Source organism: Panthera pardus, unplaced genomic scaffold (assembly GCF_024362965.1).
Source record: "Panthera pardus isolate Hobbes unplaced genomic scaffold, ASM2436296v1 HiC_scaffold_17, whole genome shotgun sequence".
NCBI classification, from domain to species: domain Eukaryota; kingdom Metazoa; phylum Chordata; class Mammalia; order Carnivora; family Felidae; genus Panthera; species Panthera pardus.
The window spans coordinates 36,571,032-36,588,666 of record NW_026526732.1 but is presented as its reverse complement, the minus strand read 5'-3'; the positions used below and the strand labels follow the sequence as shown (position 1 = coordinate 36,588,666).

The 17,635-nt window shown below is 37.7% G+C and overlaps 1 protein-coding gene across 11 annotated transcripts in view; it reads right to left on the bottom strand.

The window, feature by feature from the left end:
- Positions 1–1,453: 1,453 nt before the first annotated feature.
- Positions 1,454–17,635, bottom strand: part of PTPRK (protein tyrosine phosphatase receptor type K) — a 557,535-nt gene continuing 541,353 nt past the window's right edge. For all 11 annotated transcript variants that reach the window (XM_053904504.1, XM_053904506.1, XM_053904505.1 and 8 more), the window contains 8 exons: positions 15,832–15,967; positions 15,231–15,380; positions 14,166–14,339; positions 10,816–10,947; positions 10,539–10,664; positions 7,766–7,929; positions 6,875–7,010; positions 1,454–2,951 (listed from right to left, as the gene is read on the bottom strand). In XM_053904504.1, coding sequence (XP_053760479.1) covers positions 2,898–2,951; positions 6,875–7,010; positions 7,766–7,929; positions 10,539–10,664; positions 10,816–10,947; positions 14,166–14,339; positions 15,231–15,380; positions 15,832–15,967 — 1,072 coding nt within the window. In that variant the 3' untranslated portion in view covers positions 1,454–2,897. The remainder of the gene's footprint in view (positions 2,952–6,874; positions 7,011–7,765; positions 7,930–10,538; positions 10,665–10,815; positions 10,948–14,165; positions 14,340–15,230; positions 15,381–15,831; positions 15,968–17,635) is intronic.

The window sequence follows — 17,635 nt, the reverse complement described above, 5'->3', positions numbered from 1 at the left end:
AACCTAAAAGATTCTCGAGAAGGTGAATAGTGAATGAGCACATAAGCACATCAGTGTAGAGGTAAGCGTGTCTCTTCTCCCTTCTTGTCCAGGTAAAAAGATCTTCTTTCTTGTGTCTCAATGTCAGATCCGTTGGTTGCAATGCAGCAGCACACTCATGTGAAAACTTTCTCCAAAGACTAAATATTAGAAAAAGGCTAGGCAGCTCAGACCAGAAACCTACCACTGACTTCTAAGAGTACTTTGTTAAAACTCATAAATTCCCAGCTGTTTGTGTGCCTCTGGTCCACACGCTTCCGGCATTTCCCTAGTGATAATATCTAAGAAGGGGATCTATAAACTTCGACTTCATGACAGCCATTCAAGGAATAACTGATAGAAAGGTCAGAGGCCTTTCACTGTGAAAAGCATGACCCCTTTTAAAAGCCCTGCCAGGACATTTCCTGCCCAGAGAGACACAGGTGACTGAACGCGGCCATCCAAGCACAGGGAGTGCCATGGGGTATTAAGTAGGACTTTTCGAATGAGTTTTGAGAAAAACATATTTACATCCCCCCCATTGCGAATGAACTGGCTTCTGTGGTGCCCAAAGCAAGCGTGACACTATTTCTGCTAGAGAGAAAGAGGACTCCTTTTGTTCTTTGCTTAAATTTTGGAGGCCAAATGGACCTCTGAGCTTTGCGAACAGTGGTATTTATGGTAATTTTGGTGGAGTGTGGACACAATCACGTGAGCAGAAATTAAAGCAGGGTCATGCAGCAAAGCAGAATCCTCTATAGGATTAACATCCTGAACATTACCAGGCAAAGAAATCTTGGATGAGCTTGTGGATTTTTTGTTGAATGCATCCATGTTTAAATGTAAATTAGTCTTTCTAGGAAAAGATAAAGTCTCTTTACCTAAATTCTTCCTAATGAAAGTCACAAATGTTCTAATAATGTACACAGCAAATAGAAGTTTGAAGATACCCATAATGAGACTTTATGAGAAAATCAATTAATGAGGAACAATAAGAACAAAGTGCCAAATTTTCTTTGTCATGTCACTGGGGAAGCAGTGTGTTTAGTGGAAGAGAATGAACTGGTAAATCAGACTCAGGTTTGAATCTGTTGACAAATCGTTTACTTTCTCATTATCTTCAATTACAACATCCATAAAACAGGGATACTTATTTGTCAAGTTTGCTATAAGGAAGAAGTATGAAAATGTCTATCACATAAAAAGATAGTGACATACATATATAGAAATTTTAAAAAAAGTATGCCAATCTTCTGGCCTTTATCCCTTCCACTCATCTGGACTGGCTGACATTCAATTAAAAAAGAAAGATATTAGTGCTTGGACATTCGTTTTACTTTTAATAGAATTTTAGTGGTCTACTAGTATCAGTGAGAAGAGACAATTTTGGGGGGAGTGAAGACATGAAGATTAAGAGAAAATGATGTGCAAACAATTGTTGTAATTATAAAACCTTTATTTCACTCTTACTTTAGTTAAATCTTGATAAGCACCATGTCATGTACTGGCAATCTAGAAGGAGGATACTGGAATGCTTCAGTCAATAACAAACTGCAAGCTGATGGTGTGAAGTTACAGCTACATGGAGCATATGAACAAGACCACATTTGGAAAGGTTCACTTGCAAATCCCATGGCCATGCACAAACAGGAATCTGGCATTGATTTGTTCACACTCTCTATGGTCCGAGTCCAAAGCTTGTGCATGTAAACATCAAAAGAAACGCTTTATAGTGTTGATGGTTTACAGTTTGCTAAATCTTGACTCTGAAAGCATAAATTTTGCCATTTTGTTTTCTTGACCAGTGCTTGGTCACAGGCTGAGAAAAATCAATTCCTTTAAAATTTAAACGATGCTAAAAGGCTGTGTTCAACATTGCACAAGTGATCAGCAAGGCCTTTGAATGTGTGCAATTCTCATGTATGATCACCAAACAATTATTTACCTAATGAAATTGTGGAAAATTATACATTTTCAGCAAAATGTTTTAATTTGGTCCTATATTAAAAGACCCAATTGCCAAGGTGTTTTACATAAATTTAATTCACAAGCATGTACACAAGAGAATCACTATAAAGAACATTGCTTCCTGGTTTATGAATAAAAAGTTTATCCTCTACTTACACTAAAACATACAAAAAATAATCTACAAAAATCGTTTACAATTGATTTTAGTGAAAGAAAAAGTTTTCTTCAGAAAAAAAAAAAAATGATTGTGTGGTGGTAGTATTTTAGCCATCAAAAAAGGAATGTAAGTAACCAATAAATATAATGTGCTTTCTCCGTATAGACATATTTACACTTGAGTCTTTGGCTTATGTTTTTTCTAAAAAGAACTTTAAATGATCTAGCCATCATTGCACATTAAAAGAAAATAAGCCAGTTATATATATTTATATATTTATATAGAGATCTGCTACACTTGAAACATATAAAAAATGAACTTTACTATGAATTTGCACAGCTTTTCTTACTTCTTCCTTAAAGATTTAACATCTTTTATCTAAAAAAGGGAGAAAAAAATGCCACATAGAAAGTATTAATTCATGCAACACATGGTGGCTGCTCTACCAAAACCAGGGGAGAAAAAGCTGCGTATTCACTGTACAAACACTGAGAAGTTCTCATTTGAATCTGGTTCTTATTAAATATAATTTATGCGGCACGAAATGTCGATGCTTTCATACGGTAATAGAAACTAGTTGAGTCCTTTTTATTAAGATACACAACTTCATAAGAAAAATACTTTTACTTCTTGAATGTAAAAGCCTCCCACCCCCCACATTAAAATCTTTCTGCACAGGTGTAACAGGTACAACAGCTGCTGGCTCAACAGATGAACAGGTTTCTGCGTGGCTGTGCTCCGAAGTCTCACCCGACTAAGAAGATTCCAGGTACTCCAGGGCTACATCATAGCAGAAACGGTACTGCTCCTGAAACAGGTTAAAACAAAAGAGTTGAGAAAAGGTGAGAAAAAGGAGACTAACGGTGAACCACAGCCGCCAAACGAACACCAAGCCACCACGCTAGATTATTCGAGAATTACCAATGATTTTTTTGATACAGAAGTTTAATCTCTGGGCATATATATGTTACATTTGAGTCTAAAGATCAGCGTTTAAGGAAAGGAACTTAAGGAAAGATATATTGTGTTTGCCTTATATTTTTTATCAAATTAAAAAAATCTCCAGTATTTAAAAAAAAAATTTTTTTTTAACATGTATTTATTTTTGCGACAGAGAGAGACAGAGCATGAACGGGGGAGGGTCAGAGAGGGAGACACAGAATCTGAAACAGGCTCCAGGCTCTGAGCTGTCAGCACAGAGCCCGACTCGGGGCTCAAACCCATGGACCGTGAGATCATGACCTGAGCCGAAGTCGGCCGCCTAACCAACTGAGCCACCCAGGCACCCCTCCAATATTTTTTATCTAATTATAATAGTAAAACCTGATCATTACAGAAAAAATTCCCAGTATAGAAAAACCCAAGTAATCAGAAAGAGTTTCATAACTCTATTACCAGAAACAATTCTTGGTAAAATACTGCCTTAGTTTTGCTTTAGTCCTTTTTTATGCATGGTTGAAATCATAATTCTTTTAGAATAAATATCATTGCATACATATATTCGAGAGTATAAGTTTATATTTTATCTGCCTTTAACACTGTTATGTCTTTTTCTTATGTTATTTAACATTTCTTTTCACACTACATAAATGTACAGTATACAGATTTGACTATTAGATTGCTTTTACTTTTTCTCTATTACAAATAAATGATACAGTGAACAAGTGCAAATATTCTTCTCCAAACTTCAGATATCTGTCCTTAGCAGGAGAAAAATAAGTCATTTTATTTCATTATTATTATTTTTTTAAATGTTTATTTATTTTGAGAGAGAGAGAGAGTACAATCAGGGGAGGGACAGAGAGAAACCCAAACAAGCTCCATGCTGCCAGCACAGAAACTGTTGTGGGGCTGGGACCCATGAACCATGAGGTCATGACCTGAGCCGAAACCAAGAGTTGTACACTTAACCTACTGAGCCACCCAGGAGCCCCTCACACAGCTTTTCATTCATCAGAATATTAAAGTAAATTTTTCAAAAATGGTTAGTGGCTCTTACACCTTTTCGAGTTTACTTATATTTGAAAATTTCTGTTTCCTCTCTTTAAATATTGAAGACAATTTGGTTGACCAAATTTGAGTTAAAACTGTCTTTCCTGACAGATACCATATGTTTTCACTCTTATGTGGATCCTGTGAAACTTAACAGAAGACCATGGGGGAGGGGAAGGAAAAAAAAAGGGAGGGAGCCAAATCATAAGAGACTCTTAAAAACTGAGAATAAACTGAGAGGGTTGATGGGGAGTGGGAGGGATGGGAGGGTGGGTGATGGGCATTGAGGAGGGCACCTGTTGGAAAGAGCACTGGGTGTTGTATGGAAACCAATTTGACAACAAAATAATAAATTTCATATTAAAAAAAACTGTATTTCCTTTACATCCACCTAAGCACTGCTCCATTATCAAGAACTTAGAAAACATCAGACCGTATTACAAGTTATGACTTCTTTTTTTTTTTTTTAATTTTTTTTTCCAACGTTTATTTATTTTTGAGAGAGAGACAGAGCATGAACAGGGGAGGGGCAGAGACAGAGGGAGACACAGAATCTGAAACAGGCTGGAGGCTCTGAGCGGTCAGCACAGAGCCCGACGCGGGGCTCGAACTCACGGGCCGTGAGATCATGACCTGAGCCGAAGTCCCCAAGTCGGACGCTTAACCGACCAAGCCACCCAGGCGCCCCACAAGTTATGACTTCTAATATGTACCTCATTAAAAATTTTTCAACTCATTCCAAGTGGGTAAAATCCAGGCTGTAATGCAGAACAACCTAAAATGCATCGTATTTCTAAAGAACTTCCCGGTGTCTCCACAATAAAGTAGGGTAGTAAAATCTTTCTGAAAGAGATCTTTATCAATCCTACCCTTAATTATCAAGTAGGTGTGATTTAAATTAGGCTACCACTGTGGCAAGTGCGTCTGAAGAGTCACACAGTGCTTGAAAACAGTTATGTCTCTTTAAACTGTCATGAGCTTTTGTTTATGCTCCAAATTTTCTTACCAAACTTGTCAGTTCAATTCAACAGCACACTGAACTCATCATTAACGCTGATTAAACACATATCAGAAGGTAGGTGTTCAGTCAGGATTAATGGGACATGAATATAAAGGTACATAGGAACTTCTTGGAAGGTTCTAGAATAGTTGAGTTTAACCACAGAACCCCCCCCCCCCAACTTACGGCAGGAAATTAGAGTTAAATTTGGAGGTAATGTTTGAATTCTGACAGTGAAGCGACCCCACTGATGAATTTAAAAAGACTTGATCTGAGAGACAGAGGCAGAGTTTACATTAAGAAATCTTCAGACAGCGAAGAGTTTAAAGACATAACCATTATATTTTAAGAAGACCTGACAAGTTCTACTTCAAAAATCCTTCAAGTCTATCCCCTTTTCTCCATCTCCATTGCCAATACTCCAGTCAAAACCGACATCATCTTGTCCAGACAACAGGCAGAGCCCAAGGGATGAGCTAGAATTGGGGCGGTTTGAGGGGACTTGTAGAAGGGGAAAAAGGTCTGTTCTCACTTTTAAAAGTGAAACGGTATAAATGTAACTTCAGATTTTGTCTCAGGAAGCAATGCACTTTTTGTGTGAACAATCCATGAGCAGGAAGTGGTGAGAATACTTTAAAGGCTTATTGAATTGCTCATTTTAGTTATCTGATCATCTTGATAAATGTAGGGCAAGCAACAATTTGCCTTGGTTTTTCTGGTTTACCTTTGTTTGAGCATAAACTACACAGCTGCTCCTGACCTTATCCCACTTTGCACATGTGTGTAACCCACAGACATCGCTCTTTAGAAGTAAAATGTGCTCGAGGAGTTTAATTTTTCTTTCTTACTCTTCATACACCTTCACACAGATGAACTCCCACATATACATTCCTATCAGCTCTTACTTTGTGAACTGTGTTCTGATTTTATGAGCCCTGGCAAATTCAGGTGGCATCATCTGAACTGCACACTATAACTGGTAGAAGCTGAAAACTGTCAGTGATGATAGTTTAAAATTTATAATTTGACCAGAAATGGAGAATTAAAGCTAATGACTCAAATAAATTTCATATGTTGTTTAAGGGCATTAGGTGTCCAAAGTACTGATTTAATCCATGTGTATATCCCTTGGATTAATGTTTTGCCAGTTAACTCAAGATGCTGTAAGAAATAAAAATAAGCAGGGCGCCTGGGTGGCTCAGTCAGTTAAGCGTCCAAGTCTTGATTTTGGCTCAGGTCATGACCTCCCGGCTTGTGAGTTTGAGCTCTGCATGGGGCTCTGAACTGGCAGTATGGAGTCTGCTTGGGATTCTCTCTCTCCCTCCCTCTCTGCCCCTCCCTTACTTATGCTGTCTCTGTCTCTCTCAAAATAAATAAACTTAAAAAAAAAGAAATAAAAATAAGCAAGAATGAAGTCTAGAGAGTAGAATTTATTCTTATTATAGAACCATTTACTAAAGTTTATTACAGCAAATATTTATTGCCTAACACAGAGAGAAAAAAAATCTACACCTTTCCCAAATTAAGTGAAAATAGTTTTCATCATTAAGTTTCTGTGATATGTGATTACATTTATGTGGGTAGAGAGAGATGCTCAGCAATTCATCAGTTAGATAGGAAAAGTCCCCACAAAGACTCATTTATACATCTGATTTCCCTTGGGAGTGTGAAGTCAACCCGATGAGTAGGTATATGATGTCTAATCTCTGCTCCCTTCTATGTCTAAGATTCTGACTCACCGGGGCTTCCACCATGTTTGGCTTGCTGTTCCTCAGTGTCTTGACTGCGTGGAACACGTCGACAACATTTTGCCGCTTCACCATTTCGACAACAATGCCTATGGCACAGAACATACCGCTTCGTCCACCACCATTTCTGGAAGCAAAGAAAGCAAGGGCATGTGGATAGCAGCTTTTAGTCACCACAGGTCACACAATCTTAACACGTTTTGTTAATAAAAACATGACCTTAATTTTTTTCCATTTTGTATTAATTTTGCTTCATTTATATGCGTGTATGCCTAGAGGACGGAGAGCAAGGATGCGCGAGCATGACATTTGCTCTGTGGCTCATGTGTCGGAAGATGCTACAGGCATCGACCACTGCAACTTCAATACCTTGAAATGTTGGTACATTTGTAAAGTTGGACATCAGAAAATTGGTTCCAAGTAGTGTTCAAAAGAGTTTAAATAATATAATAGCTATATGATAATCAGTGTTTAAAAAATACGAAAATGAAAACTGGTAGTTAATTATGGAATCATAAGACAGGAAGATTATTTTAATACAATATCTATGGAGATCCATAGAGATGAGTTGAGTACTCTAACGTTTATTTTTTTCTAACATTTATTCATTTTTTGAGAGACAGAAAGAGACAGAGCGTGAATGGGGAAGTGGCAAAGAGAGGGAGACACAGAATCCGAAGCAGGCTCCAGGCTCTGAACTGACAGCACAGAGGCCGATGTGGGGCTCAAACTCACAGACCGTGAGATCGTGACCTGAGCCAAAGTCCGACACTTAACCGGCTGAGCCACCCAGGCGCCCCATGAGTTGAGGACTCTTTAACATAGAAAATATGAAATGAGCACCACGGCCCCCAGGTGGCCAAGTGGAGGCACCATACTCACAGGCAGTGGATGATGGTCCGGCCTTCCCCTTCCTCACATTCCTCCTGCCATTTTTCCACCTGCAGTATCAGTTTCAAAAATGACCGTTTGGAGCCAGGCACTTCTCGGTGAGAGGCCCACCCTAGATACTGAAACTGCTGTACCATCAGATAGCCTTCTTGTGGCTGTGGAAGGAAAAGTATTTTTCTGTGAATAACTTGGAACTAGAATTTTTACTAAAAACGGAAGTTGCAGACAAAATGGTACCATGATATAAATGGCATTTGCATTGGATTGAGTCTAGCTGCTAAGTCTAAAATATGTACATACCAATACAGAAACATTCTAAGTTACAGAAGCAAGAACCATGAGAATTACCTTTATATAAGCTTTTCCCTCATATCCCATATCCAATAATCAATCACACTTCTTAAATAACTTTCAAATTCTTTTTCTCTTTGTCACCACTGACATCATTGCATATGCCCAAGCATCAATTATGATAATTACTTCTTAGTTGATCTCCTTAAATAAACTTTGATCTCCTTCCAAACCATTCTGACTGCAGCATCATGATTATTTTGAAATGCAAATATGATCTTGTCATTCCCCTGCTTTAATGGCTTCCAAATGATCTTATCATAAAATCCATGTTGCACCATGGCTTAAAAATCCCTACACAATATGGTTCCATTTCCTTCCCTAACCTTCCCTTTATTCTAACACACTATTCAAGTCCTAGACACGTTGGCCTTCTTTTAATCCATGTATCAAGGCATTTCTTGCCTTGAGAACTTTGTAAAACTCTCCATTTGGCCTCAAAGATCTCCTTGTTTGTCCCTCTCAATCCCAAATACAGTGATCAGTTTGTTTTGGGTTTGCCTGGAACTCTTCTGGTCTTTGAACAGAACTTCTTGTGTCCTGGGAAACCTCTCTGTCTTGTGAACACCAGGATAGTTGGTTCTTCCGCCCCCAATACTCCTACTGATTCTTCAAATTTTGTCTCAAAGATCACTACTCCAACGAAGTCCTCTCTACTCACCCAGCTCTGTCAGTTCACCCAAACACTCTGGATTTTGTACTTTTTCTCTAAAATTTCTCATATTTGTAAATAAAGAATTGAATTTTTCAGTGCTTGTTTTCCCTGATAAAATATAAATTCTTTAAGGACGGGGAAATCTCTTTCTTTCATTCTTTCTCCCTTAAACTCTGTATCACTAGAACCTAGCAAAAATACTTTCCAGGAATAGTACTATTGAATGAGTGAATCAGTACATTAAGCCCTCGTACAGAAATGTAAGGAAGAATTTGCAATACATGAGTAAGCCATATCATAAGGCATCAGATCTGAATTTCCATTTGGCCAGGGCTCACGTGTCACAAGGACCTACTAGTACAACACCCAACTTCTCATTGGTACCTATTAAATATCTGATGAAGTGCGTGCTATTAAATAAGATCGGGAACAGGCAAAAATTGTGCCCTAATAAGGACTGGAACACCAAATACGGAGGAAGATAAATAAACAAATACGCCGGCAAAAAAATGTAACACAGATTTCAGATCCTGTCTTTAGAATATTTTTCATATAAATAGCTCAATTAAAAGACAAGTCTTACTTTCTTAGTTTAGCAGCGATGGTTTCTCAGCTAAAATATTACTAGAACCATAATGGAACAGATGTGCAGACATAATGGATTCCATTTAAATTAACATCTAAGATATGCATGAATATTATGACATGATTGAAGTTATCCTTTTTTTCTCCACTGAAATGAGCGACAGAATTGGATATGATTTTATTCTCTTAGGGCTAAACATATAGACGTATTAACCAGAAACACATATATAGCCATTTTGATATGAAAACACTGAAATATGACAATCTGAATCATACACTTAAAATAATACACACACATAGAGCTGCTGCTCTAAAAACAGAGTAATCTTTCTCTTTAAAAAAAGAATGTTTTCTTTTCAAATTTTGCTTACTGTTTGGTTACCCAATCTAAATACTTACTAATTACTAATGTAATGGTTTTTTTTTTTTTTTTTTGCTTTTTTGAAGGAGAGACCCCAAACTTAATTTGTCCTTGAGTGTAAAACATATGAAGACTCAAGGAAAGGAAGATTTCTGAGGAACACAGCTGCTGCTTTGTTGCTGGGAAAAGGCACAGTGGTACCAGTGCTGCTTCTACAGATCTGGGCAGAGCCAGACACTGGGACATTGACAAAGGTGAAATTGTAAGTGGGAGGAGAATCAATGATGGCTGTGATTACCTGTTTCCTCGTGTGTGGGGTTCTCCCTTATATGCAGGACTTGGAACAGTGACACGGAGGCTTTCCATGACGGCTGATCCAACATATCCCTTCCTTCCAAGGTAAAGCTCTTTAGTCACTATTATTATTATTATATTCTTATTTTTCAATTATATGCCTCTTTCAGGCTGGATATCAATACTAATAAGACATGTAGTCAACCTTCAGAAAAGTCTACAGGGGCAGAGACCAGGCTCAGACAATCAAGTGCATTTGAGCCAGTGCATCCGAATTTAGTTTTCCAGATGTAACACATTAGTAACTGACCAGGACACCTCACTCTCAGCATTTCTGCTTTCCTGTTTTTGGAATGCATTTTTCTTCTAATACGAAGGTGTAAGAGGATTAGTAGCACTGGGACTGATTACGTAATGTCTATTAATTCTACTCTCCCTGTTGTCTGATTGGAATTATACCCCAACATAGTTATGATCAGTTGCTCTTAACCAACTCAGTTAAAATATTAATGACTTACTCTTGTTAGATTGCATATCCTAAAAATCCGGTTTATCACATCACAATCCATCGAACAAGACATACATTCCACTTGGATAGGGCCATATCGTAACATCCCTTCTTCTGGCCAGTACTGAGGGCAGCCCTAGAGGATGAATGTTTTGGGAAAAGAAACAAAAAGAAAACGGGCATTATTTTTTTTTTCTAATTGGGGCAGTATGAAACAGATTTTAACATTTTATTACTAATTTATTAAGTTGTGTCGGAGTACACAAAAGCAACTCATAGCCATTGACCTGGGACAAGTCGACTTCATTTAACATCACAATGGAGGTACAGCCATAATCATACACTAATCTCCAGAAGTCTTTCACAGTGTTCGGCAGAGGGTATTGTGTGACGATGAAAGCAGCTGGTTGCCTGTAGCTCTGTAAAGAAATAGGGTAGATGGAAAACATAAGAACTTAAGACAAATGATCAGGTATACAAGCACATTCAATACATTTCAATAGGACCAAATAAGATGTGATAGCTTCACATGCAGATGGAGTCAGATGGCAGCATAAGTCATAGAACAGATTTGGACCAATGGAATGTACTGGAGCTAGTAATCGGTCAATCTGATGGTAAGGCTTCAGTGTCTCTGTAGCAATTCAAGACAAGAACTTAAGTTTTATTTTGTTGAGATTAGCAAATATAGGACAAATACAAAAGGAGAAACTAAAAAAAACTTCTCAAGGTTAAAGACCTCCATGAGGTACCTGTGGGCTTTTTCAGTTTTTCAAAGGTAATTGGTCTGAGAGGCAGAAGACACAAAATTCCCTGGTGTGTTTGTGTGTGTGTGTGTGTGTGTGTGTGTGTGTGTGTGTGTGTATGTACCTATCTATTTGTCCATCTGTTAATCATCTATCAATATGTATAAATGCTGGGTTCTCTTCCACTTCAGATAAGCAAAACTACATACACCTCAAACTCATGTACTTTAACATTATATGAATATTATCAACACATTCTACACATCTTATATGCACATCCATTTTCTTGGGAATTTCTAATGTATATTAATGGTTAGAATGATAGTTTCAATCACTTAAGATTTTTCAAGTGCCAAAAAATAAAATGCACTTCCTGGCCCCACCTATAAGGGAATGGCTCCTTCTTTATTAAGTGCGCCTTAATTGGGACACAACACATTATCTCTATCCAGAAGGAGAGGGTATGCTCATCTGACCTGGGCAATCTGTCATCCTGAAGACTGATGATCTATATTTCTACGTATTAACCTAAATAGGTTGTAAAAAAATAAATAGATTGCTGCCTGAGATAGATGTCCTTAATGCTAATAAGAACTGTCAGTGATCCCCTAACTCATTTGTATCATAGGACTCTTTAAGTCTTTCCAGTTTTTTTTTTTTTTTTAAATTTTTTTTTTCAACGTTTTTTATTTATTTTTGGGACAGAGAGAGACAGAGCATGAACGGGGGAGGGGCAGAGAGAGAGGGAGACACAGAATCGGAAACAGGCTCCAGGCTCCGAGCCATCAGCCCAGAGCCTGACGCGGGGCTCGAACTCACGGACCGCGAGATCGTGACCTGGCTGAAGTCGGACGCTTAACCGACTGCGCCACCCAGGCGCCCCATTTTCCAGTTTTTTAACATCAGCGTAGAAACTGATTCTTGATCACTGATCCTATGACCATTTGGGAAATGCTGCTAACCATGGCATTCCACTCCAAGGAAGATTGTAGGATAGATATGAGCACTGGCAATTCACCTGGCTGCTTCTATATGATCTCAAGCCTCACAAAGTGTCACCTGAAGTTGGGCTGAGTATCTCCTAAGAAAGGTATGAAGGCTCATGAAAAAGAATCAGAAGAAATAAGTAAACTTTCCTTACAACTACATGTCTACTCCATGGGAAGGTAAGCTATTTACTCACTTTCTGAGTCACAGGGGAGAGGAGGTGAATAAGATGATATGAAAGACAGATGATTTCCTATTTCTTTCCTCTCTAAGTTCAGGAGCACACCCAAGGCATGGAAATCATGGAATCCTTGGCCTTACCTACTAATTCTTCACAGCCATACACAAGGGTATGGAACACTGAGGACATTGCTAGAGGGTAGGGGGAGTGGGAAGTGCTGACCAATGAGCCTTGTTCTTTTAAGACAAACCAAACCTAACTTTTCTAAAGCCCCAACCACACTAGAAAATCTAGCAGGTGGTCTCAGTTATAAAATGTATCTATGAAAAATAAAATAACTAACTAACTAACTAACTAAATAAATAAATAAAATAAAATGTATCTATGTTGAGTCACAGAGAAATTAAGCAGAGAGTTGAAACAGGTAGAGAGCAGATTCAGTCTTCATATTGACTAGAAAACAACCTGGAAATTAAGAAAAATTTGACAGAGATAGATGCCAAAAGACAAAAAAATGTCTCAAACATGTGCCTCATCAATCTCTTTCCTAATAGTATTTTCTCCTTCCTTTTTTACACAGCCTTTTAAAATTCCAAATCTAGATCCAGAAACAAAAGGGTCTTGTGTGTTTTCTCTGTGTTTAGTATATTAGCCTTTCCAGACAACTAAATGGGAATAAAAGGTACAATGAGGATCCAGTGTGATTTCAGTGGATATGATTAATGACTAGGCAAAACTCTGGTCATGGCAAGAATGGGAACTTTTCACTTGAGCTTGTCTTTAGACCACTGTGCTCTTCAGCATAAAAAGAGCAAAGTAACCGACTGAAAGACTAGGCTCAGAGGTAGAATGCAGGCTTTCTAAGTCTCTACTATCAGGAACTAATTTTGGAAAACACAATAGGAGAAGTAACTCAGAAGGGTTTATTATTAGTCATACAGGAATGAATCCTGACTTGTAATGTCCCCTCACTATGGTTCCATAGGTTAAGAGGCAAAAGCTAGAAATGTGTATAAGTGAAGATGATGAGCTGTTTAAAAGGATTCTGAACCTGGACAGCCTTCTTACTTCTTTCCAAGGTAACCGAGCAAGGTAGCCAAAGACTAACTTAAAACTCTCTTTCCATGTTGTTCTGTCTATGGGATGCTAACCAGCTGAGGATGTGCTCTACCATTTACACTTTATGAAGGTTGGAATAGGGCAAGAGAGTTCTTTCATGATGATGGATGTATTAACATGGTATCTTTGGTGCCTTCCCCTAGTTACTTACAAATGGTCTCTATTAATTAATGGAATGTTATTAATTATTGGAACGTTAAATGCCAGATATAAAGATTTCCCAAATTAACACAACTTCAGTAGGAAATGGCTTTCTGTGGTTTTAAAAATTCATTCCTAACTTAACATTCAAAATACATAAGCAGGATTTTCTTTTCTGAAAATAATTAAGATGAAAAATATCACCTGCAGGTATTTCCCAGAAAGAATATAATAATTGACAATCAAGTTCCAAATTTACAACGAAGCCTAAAACTTACAGTTCCTAAGAATCCCTGTAGGGGCTATTCAAAATCATTCTCCAAAAAAATTTGTATGTCAATGAAAATTTCCAATTTTCCTTTCTAAGCCATTTTAATTTTCCTGAAAAGAAAACCAGCTAGTGTTCATCACATTATGTAGCTTTTCGTGACACTTTATCCTAACAAAGACAGCAGTCTCTTACGTCCATAAGAGCAGCATTGATGTAGTTACTACTCTCTCCATCAATTGTAATTAAAAAAGGCAGACATCTGTCAGGTGGCAGCATGTCCATAAAACGGTTCTTGTCATGGTTCCTGGGCAGACACGCTATACTGCAGTCTTCAGCTTGCAGTCGAGGGGTGACTGAATTCAAGGTCTAAAAAGAAAAGGGAACCTAGGTTAAAAGCAAGCGGCCCATCCAGTAGCATAATGCAGACCTATCAGGTATTTGGGAGGCCAAGTACAAAGTGAAGGATTTGTACAAGGCAGCGGCATTTGCCACGATGACAGACTGATAGACTTTGTAGTTAGACCTAATGAAGCCCGAGCAGTGACAAAGAAACAATATATGGATTGTTCACTGTGCTTCTCAAAAGGAAAAGGGAAGCCTAACATAACACCACGGCTACCTGCAAAATGCATTGCCTGACCAAAGAAAATAGAATTGGGGTAGCCCATAATGATGATCCATCCACCGTCAAAGTTGGAAAGTATCATTTGTAGTAACATTTTGGCATGCCATACTTGAAGATAGGCTGTGACATGCTAGAAAGAGCACTGCACAAGGGATCAAAGTATTAGTTTTCCAGAGCCACTCCCAACTGCATGTTCATATACCTTCAGGGATGTTTTAAGGGCAGTGAAAACATTTGGGGTTATTTAGAGACAATGTTTAGTACAAACTTCAGCTATCATTATTAATGTGCTTGATCTCACATTGTGAGTGACACAGAAGGTTAAAATCCATAAGACTGCATTAAAAAAGGTTGTAAATACACACAAATCACCGCCAAATTTGACTTTTATGATACCTTTCCCCAAACCCTTCCCTGAGTCTGAACTTCCAGATACAGCAGATATGAGCTCATTAATACGAAAGTGACTCTATAATATGTATAATGAAAGAGACAGGTATTTTATTATACTTAAAGTAGGGTCAAAGGTTATAAATTTGACTTGAAAGACCTTCCTTAGAAGAATTATAATAATGCCCAGAACACACTGCAATAAGTTGCTCATAAAAGAAGCTCTAGAAATAAGTAAATACCTGGAATTCATCTTTGAGATGTGAAGAGTTAGTCTGAGAGTCTATTCTAATCATATCAAAATATGCAGCTTTAAATTCACAGACAGGTATGGCAGTTTCTCCACATAAACAGGCTTCTAAAATGGCATCATGAATAAAAATGTACTGTTCCTAAGAAAGAAAAGAAATCATACTATTTTAATAAAAATTTTCTGTCATCAAAGGTAGAGAATACAAAGAATTTTCTCTATACGGAAACATTAATAAAGATATCAATATTTTCCCATATGACTTGATGAAAAACATTTATTGTTATTATTATTTTTTAAGTGTATTCACTTTTGAGAGAGAGAGAGACACACACAGACTGTGAGCAGGGAAGGGGCAGAGACAGAGAGAGAGGGAGACACAGAACCCACAGCAGTCTCCAGGCTCCAAGCTGTCAGCGCAGAGCCAGACTCGGGGTTCGAACTTACGAACCGCAAGATCATGACCCAAGCCGAAGTTGGACGCTCAACCGACCAAGCCACGCAGGTGCCCCAAACATTTATTATTTTCGATAAATGTTGGAAAACAAAAAAAAAAGGGAGGGGCATTAGCAATAAATCAACAAGTAACACACCTCTGTCTGGACCATATTGATACGACGAGATCTTAAGGCTTTGACACAGTTGTAGATGTCCACAACACCCTCTCTTTCAGCCATGTCCAGCATGATGTCGATCACAATGTAACAGCCAGTTCGTCCAGCACCAGCACTGCAAAAAATGAAACAAATCTGAAGAACTGCAAGAAGCATAGTCATGCAACCTTGGTTAGAAATCCTTACAACTTTCACATGGGTGGAATCAAAATGCTTTAACAAACTGCAAGACGTAATTTGTCTGTGTCGTATAAACATTTAACGTACAAATAACTTCATGAAGAGTATTTGCTTTGGTGTAACGTGAAGATTGGAACAGGAGTTCAAAATTAAAAGCTCTCAACTTTGTAAATCAAATTGTGTTTAAAAATAATATATACATGTTGTTCAAGTTCCATAGCTCTGTTACGCAGGTCTCCATTTTATGCAAATCTAGCGCACAGGATTTCAAGCTCAGAATTGACCAAGGGGTGGATTCATGCTTCAAAATTTAACCTCAAATTCAAATACTCATGTACTTGTGGGTCCTCTGACAAAATGCAAGAACGCTGGCTCACTGTTTTAATCTCACGGACTCTTAAATACCAAAACAAAGAAAATTAATTCCAAAACATTCTGAGGAGTCACAATTCAAAGGAAGGGCTGGCTAATGGTAAGGGTGGAGGGGAAAATGGTGGTTTTCAATGAGGAGACCGATAGTAGAAGGAATATTTGAATGGTGAACTGAAGGAAAAATGAAAATGAATAGTTAGGTTTAGAATACAATTCTTAACAGGTTACAAAGATAGCCACTATCTTACTGTATTTAATTCAGTAATTGAACCTTAAAATACTTTGGTTATTTCACCCCTTTGGAATGTTTCTTCAATTTTATATATAAAAATCAACAGAGCAAACAAGATATAGTTAGGATTTTAGGGCGGTGGGAAATTCCACTTGGTAGTCAGCTTCCTCTTTTTCATAAATTTACTGATACCTGAGTCTAAGTGGAAAATGATACTTCTGTTTCCAAGAGAGTATCTGAGAACCTTGGAGCACTTCTGAAGCAAGCAATTCATAGGAAAGTAAACCTCTATGATAAGTCAAGACACTCCTGAATTGAAAACCTACTTATCTCATTTTCTAAATGCATAGATGGGCTATTAACATTATTTCTTTGTTGTCCAGATTTGGTCACTTCTCAAACTCACTGTTCTTTAAGAAATTTAAGTAGAAGATACTGTGGGTATCTCTGTTTCTTTCTTTCCTTTCCTTTTTTTTTTTTTTTTTTTTTTTTTTTTTGCCTACCATCTTCTCAATCACTGTTCCCAGGGTTTGAGACAGGAAAGTAATTGAAGAGTACATCAGATTTCTTGAGGAGGACTGAAGATTTTGTTTTCAGGGTGTGTAGTATCTGATCCTTATGGGATGCCTTACTTTTATTTCATTCTCTGTGTTGTTTCCCCTTTTATATGTGGTCATTTAAATTCTGAATAGGTTGGATTTTCAGAAAAAAAATGCTTAAGTACAACCTATTATGTAGCTTGGAGGGGATAGCATTTGAGAGTGGTGTGCAGCATTTAGGAAAAGCTTTTCAGATTCAGTACATAGTTTTCTGTTCACATCTCAAAATGAGGCCATGTAATTTGCTTTTAGTGTCTCTGAATGCTTGTTTTAAGAGATGTTTCTAATCAGAAGGAAGCCTGGATATAATGTGCACATTTTTCTGGCACATATTTGTTGGCTCTCGCTGATGTAGTTTTCAAGGTCCTCTGATGGATGGCTTTTTTTTTTTAATTCTTAA